The sequence below is a fragment of the Uloborus diversus genome, chromosome 5 (assembly GCF_026930045.1).
Source record: "Uloborus diversus isolate 005 chromosome 5, Udiv.v.3.1, whole genome shotgun sequence".
In the NCBI taxonomy this organism is placed as follows: domain Eukaryota; kingdom Metazoa; phylum Arthropoda; class Arachnida; order Araneae; family Uloboridae; genus Uloborus; species Uloborus diversus.
In genome coordinates this window covers 47443271-47458561 of record NC_072735.1, presented here as the reverse complement: position 1 = coordinate 47458561, position 15291 = coordinate 47443271, and the positions used below count along the sequence as shown (strand labels likewise).

General features: G+C 32.3%; 1 protein-coding gene across 1 annotated transcript in view; it reads left to right on the top strand.

Moving 5' to 3' along the window:
* Nucleotides 1–13971, top strand: part of LOC129222903 (solute carrier organic anion transporter family member 74D-like) — a 36660-nt gene extending 22689 nt beyond the window's left edge. The window contains exons 6-9 of the mRNA XM_054857464.1: nt 1146–1293; nt 7348–7526; nt 10163–10227; nt 13679–13971. Coding sequence (XP_054713439.1) covers nt 1146–1293; nt 7348–7526; nt 10163–10227; nt 13679–13971 — 685 coding nt within the window. The remainder of the gene's footprint in view (nt 1–1145; nt 1294–7347; nt 7527–10162; nt 10228–13678) is intronic.
* The last annotated feature ends 1320 nt before the right edge of the window (nt 13972–15291 follow it).

The window sequence follows — 15291 nt, the reverse complement described above, 5'->3', positions numbered from 1 at the left end:
AACCCTCATTTTCTCAAATACCGCTGAAATCTGTTAAACGCAAAAGTGGAAGCTCTCCTTTTCAGAGAACGTAGTGCTCAGTGGTACTAATAAATTGTAAAAAAATGAAAATTTTTGAAATTGAAATATTTGAGAAAAATTAAAAACATTATATAAAAATGTTTTTTTTTTTTTTTTGTTCTACCGTTCCTGAGATAATGTACTTTAAAGATTTCGTCGAAAATCTCAAGTGAGAAATCATGACAGGACCACCATCTTTGGCGGCCTGTGTCTTGGCATACAAATTTTTTTGGGAGAAAAAAAATCGTATTTCTTAATTTTTTTTGAATTTTTACACATGTTAAATTCAAAGAAATTCGAGACCATCATGTTACAGCCCTTGCTGAATTGACATGGATTCTACTATAAGCTATTTTATCCTTTTCTTTAAACTCGTGTGTTCTAATCCTTCAAATATGAATCCATTGCGAAAGTCTAAAAAAAAGTCAATATTAAGATGTTCCAAAAAGATACTTATGACAAAAATTACGACAAATATATTGGTGCTACAATACATAAATCTAAGGATTATAAAATGTAAGTAAAGCTCAAGTTGGCAAAAAACATTTATAGTGGTGTTTTCTTGCTATCCTCATTTAGGTCTTTTTTGTACTTTATTGACGATTTAAGTTTTTTTTAAATTCTGTATTCATTATTTTCATAAAACGTAATCTGCTTTCGAATTATGTAAATGAAAACTAACAATCAGAAAAATTTCGTTCAAATTAACTTCAGTTGCTTTTGGAGTGATAATAACCATACATGAGACGCTATATTTAAATAACCGAAAGGTAAATAAGTTTCTAAAAAGAAATAAATAAATGAATAAATAAATAAAAACCATCGTGATCGATGCTTAAGCTTTGCAATGTTATCATGTGTGGGACTCGTTTCTGTACTTTTTCTGTTTTTAAACTTTAAAATCAAAATTATTCAAATTAAACACGCAATTGCCATTCACGCTTGAGTGTGCTACATAGTGACATATCTTACTTATGAAATTTCAATTGTTATTTTAACACGATTTTAGTTTGTAGTGTGTTATATTTTAATTAAAAATTATTACAGTTATTCCTCTAAAAACTTTTTTTATTTGTAAATTTTAGACTGGTTTTAGAAAACGAGTGCAACCGGAACTGCAACTGTTCTCTTAAATCTTTCACTCCAGTTTGTGGGCCGGATGGCAAGACAACTTACTTTTCTCCGTGTTTTGCTGGATGTAAAGAATCATTTATTGACCAAGACAATAAAAAGGTCAGTCAAGAAAGGTTTCCACCCCAAAACGTGAATACTACACAGAATTTACCCTCGATGGTCTTCAGGGTTGAAAAATTGCTCATTTTATTGCAAGATTAAAATCGCAAAATAGTTTTAACTGATTGAAAATAGTAGCGAACATTTGAAAAAATTTTTCTTTTTTCATTGAAAAGTACAACAAAAAATGATTATATTTCATCAAAAAATGTAATAACTCTAAGCCTCAAATTTGCAAAAAAAAAAAAAAAAAATGTACATATGTGCTGTTATAGCAATAATTTTTATTAATTATTCTTAGAAAACATTTAAGTTTTCTTTTCATGCTGGTTTCAGTAGTAGTATGAAACGTAGAGTTTAACTGCTTTTTTATATCATACGATAAGAAATGTACGGTTTTCATGTTTACTCTACTTATCAAACGTCGTAAAAAATGATTCATATTGCACAGATAAAGGTAAGATCAGATATCATACCGAACACATGGTCAAAGTGCAGTTAATACGAGCTGAGATTAAATTCTTATCGAGTATGACGTTAAGAAAAGTTATCAGCCTTCAAATGACTACTGGAGGAAATCTATTGAAATTGAAATACACCGCCAGCTCAGTCAATTCCAGCCGAGAACTGCAGTTTCGTGCTTATTAGCCCGTCATAGGAGTGACTGAGCTGGAGGTGGAAAACCTCTTAAGGAAGCCAAGAGTGCCAAACAATGATAGCTAATACAGAATATTGAAGGCAAGGCAGGTGTAACTTGCCTTCAATATTCGAGTTGAACCGAACCATTGTTGCAGTCTCTCATCTGATCAGTGCTAATTCTGTATTAGCTACCAGTTTGTTTGGCACTCTTGGCTTCCTTAGGAGGTTTTCCACCTCCAGCTCAGTCACTCCTATGCCGGGCTAATGAGTGAAAATAAGCACGAAACTGCAGTCCTCGGCTGGAATTGACTGAGCTGGCGGTGTATTTCATGTATTTTTGCCTTAGCCCTGGCTGTGGGCGGTAACTAACTGAATATTTAAATTGGTTCTAACTAATAAGTTTTAACTTTACTGCTAATATTAGAACATGACGCTTTCATCACTAACCTAATGTGCAATTTTGAGTTATTAATTAATTTATTATAGCAGCTACTTTTGTCAACAAATAAAATACTTATTTTTAAGCAAAATTTATTTGGTCTTTTTAGGTGAGTTTAACGTAAAAGAAGAAATGAAACAAAATAAATGAATGAAAAACAAAGTAGGGATATTATTGCTTGAAAATTATTTAGATATCAGGTAAAAATAAAATTAACTACTTCAATACACTCAAAATGAATTGAATCGTTTTTAAAGATTTTGAGGTGGAATCCTATTTATTCTTCCAAAGATCTTAAATTGAGTTCGAAGAGACGATTATTATTCTTTCATGTAACGAATGATGGTCAGATGAAAACTATATGCAAACGATTAGCGTGCTTTGCTACTTTAAAGGCTTTCGTAGCTGAACTTGATGCTTTCAGCTCTAACCTAATGAGCAATTTTAAGTAATTAATTTTATTATAGTTGCTGTATTTTTGTCAACTAACAAAAAACTTATTTTTAAGCAAAATTTATTTTGGCTTTTTGGTGAGTTTAACGTAAAAGAAGAAATGAAGCGAAATGAATGAATAAAAAGCTAAGAAGTAGGGTTAACTTTGCTGAAAATTATTACTATATAACGTGAAAAGAAAATTAACTACTTCAATACACTCGAAATAGATAAAATCGTTTTTAATGATTATGAGATGGAGTCCGATTTACTCTTCCAAGGATCTTAAAATGAGTTAGCGAAGACGGTTATTATTCTTTCGTGTTGCGGATGATGGTCATATGAAAACTATATCAAAACAATTAGCGTGCTTTGTTACTTTATAGGCTTCGTAGCTGGTTGGCATTTAATGGCACAATCTCCTGGTTCACCTGCTACTTTAAAGGTTACATTTTGCCTACCTTGAACTAGCATGAACGTATATTATCATTTCTGAATTACTACCAGGGGAAAATTTTATTCCAAAGAAGGTTTCTGAAATATTTTACTACATTGTGTAATTTAAGTCAATGGATCAATGAAATACTATAAATATGTTTTTTCAGTTAACTCCCGATTATTCGTGGAATTGGGAGGCACAAATGGCGCGGATAGTAAAAATAACGGATAAGCCACTAAAAAGGTTAAAATGAGGAACAAATATTGTACTTCCTCAAAACCTTAGCTGTATTGATTCATTATACTTTCCAGGGGTGCCCCCCCCCCAAGTTAAATGGCGAAAATTCCCACAAAATTTTCTTCAACTTTTTCATTTTTTTTTTGCTCTCTCTTTTTTTTTTACTTTTTTTGAATTTTTTTTAATTTTTAGCTTTTTTTATATTTTATTTACTTTTTTAAATATTTTTTTATTCATATACTTATTTATTTATAGCTATTTTATTATTATTATTTTATTAGAAAAGTTCTGTGCTAAATTAAATAAATAAATGAAAAAAAAAATATCAACAAAATGAAATGAGACAAATAATTTAAAATAAAAATAAATCAATAAATAAATCAAAAGAAAAAAAATTAAAAAATCTCCCCCCCCCCATTTTGATGACGCAACTTGGGCCATAATCTCCCCTGTGGACACCCCTGATATTTACTTAAAACAGTGAAAATGTACACAGTACAGTAAAAATTATTGTATTTTTGCACAACAGAATTTAACATCAACAAAGAAAAAGTGCATGTACTACGAAGAAATAACAAAAAATAAAAGAATAAATGAAACAAAAACAACTGATTTTTTTTCAGTAAGTTACCGCCCAATTGCTGGCGTCGTATTTCAAAAACAACTCAGTTTAAATTTACTATTTTTCGACAAAAAACTGCCATTGGTATTTGCTTTTTCCTGCGAAAATTCATGTTCCTGATTGTTAATTAACTCGCGGATATCCGTCCCGCGGATAATCCACTAGCGGATAATCGAGAGTTTACTGTATAAGGAATCGAGTATTCATAAGGACTATGTTCCCCTACGCACCCACCCAACTAACGATCAATTTTTAAGATCCCACTATATCCATTTAACTTGTGAACTTAAATAAAGAAGGAAATAATGCATTTTATCTCAGTTTAAAATATTTAGAAACTCTTTGAACTATTTAAGAGTTACTTTATAGTTAGCAAATAAGATGAATAAGTTGAAAATTGTAGAAAGTACATATCCGAATATCTGAGTTTAAAAGATTGATAACTATTTTGTGGTCGTTCTTAGTTGTACGTAATTAGAAAAGAAGCTGAAAAAAAAGTTCTTAGCTTTCAAATACATTTTGATTTTTGTGAAGCAACGAAGAACAATGTTAGAAGATTGAATGAAAAAAAAAAAGCTGAAGGTCCGTTTTGCAAGAGATCCTGTCTTTTCTATTATGATCTTTATTTAATGGCAGTAAAAGCAGTTGTCTGAAATGAAAGTTACGAAAGATATAATTTCTTAAGTGTTATTTCACGGTCATTTTAAATTAAAGAAAAGAAAGAATATTGTTAAAAAAGAAGGAAATTAACGTCTTCAAGACATCAGTCTAATTCAAAAGACAATGCAGTCATCAGAACAATTGAATCGTTCATTTCAAAAACCAGTCAAACGACAAAATTGCTAATTTCAGGAAAACATTAATATCACCTTATTAACTTATTCAATGACAATTACAATATTGTTTATTGAAAGAAATATACTTAAATATGTATCCTTTTTGGTTTAAAACATTGTAACACTAATAGAAAAAAATTAATACGAAGGTAAGCATGCTTTTTCGTTATTTTAGAGCTTGTCACTTGACTGGTTTTTGAAATAAAAGATTCAATTCTATTGAAATGAAATAACAATTGGAGAGTGTAAGTTCAAGAGTACTCAGAAAAGTGCTTAAAAATTTAAAATAAAAATGCATTTATACACTTACAAAAATTAAAAAAAAAAAAAGAAATCATTAAGATAGCATAAAGGAGTGATACGCAAAAGAATGAGTTCAGCAGTGATCAAAGACGAGGCCTGAAACGACACAGGGTTTATCTGTTCATATATTCTAAGCTTCGTAACTTGGTTTAAAAGTGGGCTGGCCCGATTTCAGAAATGTTCCAACAGGACATCGGAATTGTCCCCCCTCCTGTGTCACTGGCATTTAAAAGGGTATACACAATTTTCTTGGCTGAATTTTAGAGCTTTTTAAATTGTAGTTCACGATCAATGTTTAGAAAAAATGGCTACTAATTATGGACTTAAACCAGGGGTAGTAATAAATGACACAAGCTGCTAAATTTCAAGATCTTATTTATTTCACGTTATTATTTATAAGTAACTGAAGTAAGAAGAAATACTTTGAATAATGAATAAAGTTTTGAACAATATTTGCATCTACTTTTGATTGTCTAGGATTCTTTTCAGAAAGGCTTTTTTGGTTTTAATCTTGTTGTAGAAACCTTTGCAGGGTAATTCGATATAAGTTTACATGTCATTGTTACGAATGACAAAGTAATTTTTTTAAATAATCTTTCACAGGTAATTATTATTAGAAGTTTTTGGTCATGTAATCAAAGTTATCTTTCACCGGGACCTGAATGAAGCTGACCGGGAAGGACACCGGGATTTTGTCTGAAAACCGGACGTCTAGCAAGCGTATACATACATGAGAGACATTTTGAACTTTTAATAACATTTTATGAAAAAATTCAATTTCACAAAACTGCAAGTAGAATATTATTGCTCTGCAAGCAGAGTGGCATAGTAATATGGCGTTGCCTCTTAATCCCTTGCGAGAGGGCTCATAAAATCGCTTTAGTATATGTAGAATGTTTATGCGAAATGCTGAAGAGATCCTTTGTGTACTTGATTGGCTTGGATATTCTAAGCAGGGTTTCACAAACTTTTTTTAAATCCCATGCACCCCTTGCCGATCTTTTCTGTTTTTGCGCGGACCACCTGCCTAGGGCTGGTTTCAAGATTTGTAAGACAGTTTAATACCTACATTCAATCGTTTCAAAGCAGATATTAAAGTTTCGCCAAGGTGTTATAAAATTATCAAAAGAAAGTAGAACGTATGGAAATGTTCGGCTATGTTTGAAAAAAATAAGCAGACCCCCCCCCCCAAAAAAAAATGCAGAAACAGGAAGTGGGGGGGGGATTCATTCTCCCAAAATTTGGAACAACATGTTAAAACTTATTTTGGCGGAATTTATTTTTCTGCCATGTAAACTCTAGTACTCATGCGATAAGTCCTAAATCTTTGTAATAACTTGCTTAAATTGGATCCAGGCTCGTGGAACTTTATTTGCATCTCATACATCCCAAATTTTCCGTCACTCATATGGACCCCTTGGAGATCAGCAAAGACCGCTGGGGTTCAAGTGAATCACTTTGAGAACATCTACTCTAAGGCTAATTTAACTCCTCGTGCAATTCACTCAGTAATAGTCCAGATGCCTCTATATGGAGCGAAACTTTGAGTTAAAACTCTAAATTGGTAATAGCATAACCCTTTTGCGAAAATACCATTCTTTGGGAATTACAGTCGATCAGTAAATGATAAGAAGCCTAGGTAAAGTTGCTGTATAACCCCTCTTGGCGTTTTTGAACTTCAGCGCAATGACGTAAAAAACATTTTCATCAATTGTTGACAAAAACTTTTCAATTCTGAGAACCCCGTACAATATTTACATTATATTATGGTGGTAACCTTTTGAGAGCAAAATTCTGCATCTGGAACATCCTAAAATAAATGTTGCTGCTAAATATTTTTGCTTTCTGATTCCAGTCTCAATCAGTAAATGGTTAAAAGCAAATACGCAACCCCATTATGGACAATAGTATTGTTCTTAAGCATTGATGTAAAAATTAATAAATTTCTAAATGCATTTTCTGAAAATTTTAGAACTAGAACTTTTCACACATTAAAACATTTCAAAGCACGTTGTAAACTTTTATTTTCATGTTAGTATTTTTTTTTTTGAAGAAAAATTTGAACTAAAATCTTTATTAAGTACAACTGCAATTATATGTTTCGTAGGTGTATACAAACTGCACGTGTGTTATTGACTCTACTTTTGAAGCAGGAGGTTTCGTAACAGAAGGATACTGTTTTGTGGAAGGATGCTGGTCTCAAACTTTGCTATACGTAACTTTATTGCCCATACTCCAAATAATAATTCATTTCTTTAAAGTTGCATACACAATGATACTATTGAGGTAAGTAAAATATTGATGATTTAAATTTCTACCGCAAATAAGAAAATGTTACGGTATTCGTATTACTTTATTTTAAACAATTTTGAAATCTTACTCATTCATAAACATTTTGAAACTATACTTAATATTCTGATGGTCTATGTACAATTTCACCTCTGAATGATGTATGATGATGTTATTATTACTGTAAGCAAGGGAATGACTGACCATTTATTAAAGCAGTTATGAAAGCGGACTAGCATATTATATCATGTCTAATTAACACATGTGCGAAATTTCTTGAAATCTTTTTTTTTAACGCTCTCATTTTGTAAGCAAATGAGCAAAATGATCCGAAAAATCTTATTAAAATGAAAATATTATTAGGAAAATAACTTTTATTTCCTGAGCAATTTTCGAATGAGTTTGAAATTTAAAATGTAAAAACTATTAGGTATTATGTAAGTGTAAGAGTTAATTGAAAGATAAGTAATAAAGAAGATGCAAACAATCTATTTGTACAGTAACGGGAAGACAGCGGAAACAAAAAATCAATTTTGAATACCATCAGCGTTATAGACACATGAAATATTTCAATTTATCAGGAATAAAGCAATTTTTTTATGGACATCCGAAATTTCAATTTAAAATATTTAACATTACTTTTCGTCTGAAAAAAGAAATCATTGTCAAGTTAAAGGTCATATATCTGTAGAGACGGGTAATCCAGTTGTTAAAAGCGAACATTTATTGTAAATTGCATAAAGCGAACATTTATTGTAACATTACCATTAAAAGAAATAAATATAAATTAATCAGTTCCATCTCGGAATAATATAACATTTACACAACACATCAATCCAGATACCGCGAGCTAGCCAACTCAGCTGGAGACTTTTAAATAAACTTTGCCAGATTTGCATGCGCTGTTTCTCTGAGTTTAGGCCGTTGCCACAAAGAAAGAGAAGAATTCAGGTTTTTTTTTCAAGTACCAAAAAAAAAAAAAAAATGCTTGCACTGCTTATCATAACAAATTATATGTGTTTTTTCCCCTATAAAACACATTTATGCTTGTTTTCATAGCTTCATTGGTTAAACCAGTATTTCTTAAATTATGTTCCGTGGAAACTAAGGGTCCCATTATGCTTGCAATTTTAAATTCCAATCAATTACACACTCACACACACATACACAAAATAAATAAATAAATAAAACAATGAAAATAAGATGTAAATGAAGTTTTTAAATAGTATTTTCCGAAAATAAAGCACAGAAACTATCAAAATAAAATGAGGATTTAATTATCAGTGCTCCATCTTCGACTATGTCAGTACAAGAATACGAGACTTTTACAAAAACGATTTCTGGCGTAGCGGCCTCATTTGCCATTAGCCTTCATAAGATATTTGAATTCAAATATCTTATGGAGATTTCAGATCAGATTCAAATATCTGAGTTCTTAAATTCGTATCGACAAAAAGTAAGTACCGCAGCAAGTTTTATTCTAGACCTGATGTGAAATACAACTTTCATACATGAAACCTAACGTTAATCATATCTGAGATACTAAAGCAAATACCTCTAAGTTTCATTAAAGTTTACACTTGAAAATTTGAAATGTTTTGGTTTGAATGAGTTGTTTCAAGTTATTTCAGGAACGTTTGTGTTACATAATTTTCATTTTTATTGCCAGTAAACCGCTTATAGAATTTTACATTTAATTTGCCGAAAGAAAGTCCTGATGTTCCGCGAAAATGAAGACAGTAAAAATGATTATCAAATAAATTAAGAAACGCTGGGATAAGTTCTCATTTTGAGATCGATACTTGACCCCAGGAGTATTCAGAACCCGTCTCCCTCTATAGAAAAAACAAACAAACTAGGGCAGTAGTATGGTTACGTCGTTTAATTACGTAGCACTCCAAAAACAAAGAACGTTTTTCATAAAAAAAAAGTTATCGTTTTACAGAATGCATTTCAAACGAAACCAAACCCAGTGACACGACAGCCCTTGGGAACCAAGGTCTACTGTGCCCATTTCAGTCATCCTGGACAAGGACTCTGGGATGCTGGGCAGACGTTCCGGTTAGGTGGTCAGCTGGGCGTGGAACCCCCAGGGTTTAGTTCCCAAGCACGAAGGGGTGAATGACTGAGTCGGCCCTGCCCGACCCAGGGATAGAATCCGGGCCTGCAGCGTTGAAGCGCGAAGCGCCAACCATTGAGCCACTGGGCTTCAGAATGCATTTCACTTCACTCAAATTGTAAACAGGAGTTACATGATTTTAATTATACTAATCGAAAAGCAAATGCATGGTGAGTATTAATGCAGCAATTTTTCATAGAAAGTACATTTGAGGCAGTGAGAAGAAAAGGAATGTAAGTTCCAAAATTAAAAATTTGGTGACAACCAGCACAAATGGTAGGTGAACCTCTCCTCTGTCTTGGGGCAAGATTTAGTACTAGTAACTCTGGTAGGTGCTACTGTACAGCATGATTTAGAGGGGAAAAAATCAATGAAAGCCTGAATCATATTTAAAAGCGTTTTACTAAAAACTTAAAAACGTTCACCTTCATCCCTTTGCTTCTCACTTCCTCATTTATTTGTTAAATAAAATTCATCGTCATTTAGTGATATAATTTTGCAAATTATTCAACAGATCTATTGCTCCAGAGGACAAAAGCGTTTGCGTGGGCACATTTGAAATGCTACTCTGCCTTTTTGGTGAGTTCATGCTAAAATTCTGTAATTAAAACCTGTTCTTCTGCGTAATGAAATTCCTTTAAATTTCCATTTTAACTTTCAAGTAATTTACTCCAAACTGCTTTTAAAAAATATGTTTTGCCACTGAAAATGCTAAGCCAATATTTATTTTTAAGAACCGTTTAAGGTCAAGTAATTAACCAATACTTTCAGTGTTTTAAATTTAAGGCATTAAAAGGAAAGCATCATAAAAGCTTATCTTGATTGAGAGAAAAATAATTACTCGTAAAAAGGTAGTTTTCTCTTAATTTTTTACGATGGAATACAACAAATATGAAGCATAACAATCGTTCTTATGCACTTCTTTTATTTTTAAGTCATTTCTCAATTTAACTTGTCTGCTGTGTAGGGTCGATTGGAATGGAAGGAAACATAATTTCAATGTTTCAACTTTAGATCCTTCCCATTCTTATGGATGAATTAAAACATGCAATTTTGCTTAGTGTTTCCAAGGCAACTGTTTGAAAGTAGCGGTGTATGGAAAGTGTGATCTTATGACTAATTGCTGTCAAATGAAATCGTTTTTCCTTTTACATAACAGCCTACGGGGTAAATGGAGATACTCCCTTTATTTACGTGAAAGGTTGATCTAAGTGGATAATTAATTAAAAAACTTAAAAAAATCTACACCAACAATGCTCAATCCATGGCTTGTAAGCTACATACGAAGAACTGGTCATCCAAATGCAAAACTGCCCAACTGTCAAAAAATATGTATTTGAGAAGCACTATTTCGAATGCACGCATACGAGTACACGCATCTATACTTTTAAGTTGTTGAAGAAATCAAATATTTAGCGGGAGTGAGAGAGAAGTTATGTAAGTTTTGTAATATACTCCTCAAATTTCTTTCCCTCATTTAATAGGTCTGTCATTTTTAACATTTGCTGATGTTAATACCCTTAAAGCAGTAACCCTTTATTAACATTACCCTTGTATACAAAAAACCAATAGAGAATGTAAATGAGATAAAATTGTATTGATCATATAAGATTTCTAGAGAAATATGTTTGGTAAATTTCTTCCTGAAACAAAAGTCTGGTAACGGCACTGATTTCAGTCTATCTGATTATGTTCCGGTTTATTTCTAATCTGAGGGAGAAAAAATGTCATAACTTTGATAAATTATTTTATCTGTGTCTCTTAATCTCTTCTTATCAGAGTCAACTACCTGCATTACTTACTTTTGCCTACACATTTATATCTTCAACTTGATTCCATTGAGTTTGTATATTTTTCCGTAATTTATCTTTAAAAATGATTTATGGTATGTCTATACTGTCGTGCAAAGCACAAAAGCCGCATCTGCACTTTTTATAAAAATTGAGTTACGGTCACCAGGTGGTTCTTTGTTACGTATTTCACCGAAGTTCAACATTTTATGGTCATTTGTCGAAACGAAATATTTTTCCAAGAAAACTGAAAATTTGAATCTGAATCGAATGCTTGGAACTTTAAGCGAGAATTTCTTATTTTGAACTCAGCTGCAGATACGACTTTTGCAAAAATCATTTCTAGCTTGTCCATTAGATATTGAAGTCAGAGTCTGAAACTGTTACCTCTATAGGACAAGCAAGAAGTATATACAGTTAGTTATCAAAAATAATGAAAACACCTGTGAATAAAAGTGACATTTTTGACTTTACTTCCTAAGTAATAAAGAATAAAACTAGATGTTTGGTTTTTTATAAGTAGCAATGTACATATTCAGGTAGTATATGGTGACTCAATTGAAGTTCTGGAAGTCCTGAATTTTATCCAATCACGTGAAATCTCGGACCTCTTAAATTTTGAAAGAGGCCAAATTGTTGGAGCACGTCTAGCTGTAGCAAGTGTAATTGAAACATCTCAACTTTTTGACGTTTCCAGAGGTACACTATCTAAAGTCATGACATCATACGCACAGCACGGTAAGACAAGCTCGACAAAGCAAAATAGTAGATGGAAAAAGAAGCTCAGTGAAAGAAACCGATGGGCAATGAAGCGGATTGTAATGTCTAAAAAACGCACAATAGCAGCAAAAGTGACCACCGTACTCAATCACCATCTGGGTTCACCAGTGTGAGTTATTACAGTTAGAAGGAACCTTTATTAACAGAACATTTACGGCAGAGTAGCGATTCCCAATACCACACTTATCTCTGTTTCCATTATTTTGATAACTACCTGTATGTTCACACTTCATTTCTACATAAATGCTGCGCTGTCCTATTCTTTCCGACTCTCATCTACTTCAGAAAAGGACAAATAATGTTTACAAAAATAAAAGCTTTACAAATAAAAATAAAATGTTTCACTGTAGGCAAAAGTTCTATTCATAAAAACCTTTCTTATTTTAAGAATATTAGAGACAGTGAAAAACGCAGGGATGTAAGTGTCACAATTATTAATTTGGAGATAATGAGTACAAATTGTAGGAGGACCTACCATTTCTACAGGACTAGCAAGAAGTAAATATTTTTACACTTCATTTCTACATAAATGCTGCGCTGTCCCATTCTTCCTGACTCGCATCTACTTAAAAGAATGACAAATTTTGTTTACAAAACAAAAAGTTTTACAATAAAAAGTAGAATGCTTTACTATACGCAGTAATTTATTTATAAAAACTTTTCTGATTTTAAGAGTATTTGAGGCAGTGAGAAGCACAGTAATGCCACAGTGGGGTCGATTCCAAAATTTTAAAAGTATTTTTTTCTGAAAGAGCATGCTTAAAAAGTATAGGGTCTGGCCATTTTTTAAATAATTTGTTCAAATTTAATACTTTTAAAAAATTACTTAAATCGGTGCGCTTTCATTGTTTACGTTTCTGTCGTGTGACATCACAAATGATAAAATGAAATTCAGTGTTGTCATTTTCATGGAGAAAAATATTTAATTCGTATCTTTACTCACCTGTATTGGCAACGATATGGTTGATAGCAAGCGTAGAACGCAATATTAAATTCGCTTCTTGATTATCATAACGTGGAAACGCGAAAGGAAGATGCGCCAAATTGCATCACTTGTGACGTCATAAAGACCACGCCTTGTTTTCAAAATCGGACATTTTAAAAAAATAATTAAAAAATAACTGTTGGGAAAATGAAAGTATTTTCTGGATCCATGTTATTTTTTTTACTCATTCTATCCATTTCAGTGACTAAAAGTAATACTTTTGACTGAAGGAAACAACCGCATAACAAATTTCAAGATAATCAACTACACTCTGTTTTAGGACAAGAGATGATACTAGTAGCTGTAGTGGGTGCTGCTATACAGCATGATTTAGAAACAAACATTCAATGAAAGCCTACCTAAGATCCGAACTTTAAAAGTGTTTCACTTGAAACTAAAAAAAAGTCCCTTTGCTTCTCACTGCCTCACTTGTACAGTAAGAAAACTTTCAATGGTTGCGATCTTTTCGTTTCAGGTTTTATTCCGCAACCTGTTATTTCTGGAGCTCTATTGGATTCGGCCTGCTTAATTTGGGAAAAAAGTTGTGGTACCACAGGAAATTGTTGGTTCTACGACGTAGATAAATTTAACTATTTAATGCACGGGTTATCAGCTGTTTTTCAGACTGTAGCAATGCTCTGGTTCTTCGGTATTTACATTTACCAACATCAACTTCGTGATTTTTATGATGATGATGAAAATGAACCAGATGTCAAGTCGAACTGCAAAGAAAAAAATGCTGCTGATATGCAACTAACAAATCTCTAGCGCTAAATTTGAAAGTTGCTTTTTTAGAGACGACTTTTGTGACTCAGATAGAAGAATGCTTTCAGCAGCAGTTGATTAAAGCGGAAAAAGGTTCAAAACGAGCTGCTGTGTGCATCAAATGACTTCCTTTTACACTAATTTAATGAAAAAAGCGCCTTGGACTTGGAGTAAGCAAAGAAACACTTGAAATATTTTCACCTTATGTTTGTTGCGAACCGAAGGAAAAAAAAAATATTTCTTAAAGATTAATTTTCCCAATATTGGCAATTTTAATGTGATTCAATGGTTAACTCTCTAAATATTACAAATAGTGGCCAAATAGAAACAAGATAAGTAATTAAAAAAAAAAAACCCTCAATATTCATTCGGGAGCGAGCAAAATGAAAATTAAGGCCGATTTTTGAGTGAAATTTTTTTCACGAATACAATACTTCCTTTTTGGTAAAAATAAGTAAAACGAGCTGATGTGTGCATCACATGACTTCCTTTTACGCCAATTTAATGATAATAGTGCCTTGGAGTAAACAAATAAACTTTAAATATTTTTACCCCAAGTTTGTTGTGAACTGAAGAAAAAAAAACGTTTTATACAAATTAATTTTCCCAATATTGGACATTTTAATGCGATTCAATGGCGAACTCTCTAAATATCGCCAATAGTAGACAAAATAAAACCAGATAAAAAAAAACCCGCCAAATTTGTCACCAAGTTGGTGAAAAAACTTGGCCATCAAAAGCTTGGCGATAGATCACCAAGTGTTTTCCAAATTATAACACTATTTGAGTTTGCATTGAAATTAACCATGATTTCCCCCCATAAAGGTGTAAAAGACCCCTTTGGAACATTCGAATGCGATCAAAAGGGGAGGTGCACAACTAGACCCCGCTAGGAGTCTACGTACAAAATTTCAACTTTCTAGGACATACCGTTCTTGAGTTATGCGACATACATCCGCACATACACACATACGTACATACGCACATACATAGGTATATACAGACGTCACGAGAAAACTCGTTGTATTTAATTCGGGGATCGTCAAAATGGATATTTCAGGTGCTTATACGTTCTTAGGCATATATCCGCGCGTGGTCGAGTTGAAAAAAAAATAATAAATAAATAAATAAAATAAAATTCATTCAGGGCTGAGAAAAATGAAAGTTACACTCTGTTTTAGGACAAGAGATGATACTAGTAGCTGTAGTGGGTGCTGCTATACAGCATGATTTAGAAACAAACATTCAATGAAAGCCTACCTAAGATCCGAACTTTAAAAGTGTTTCACTTGAAACTAAAAAAAAGTCCCTTTGCTTCTCACT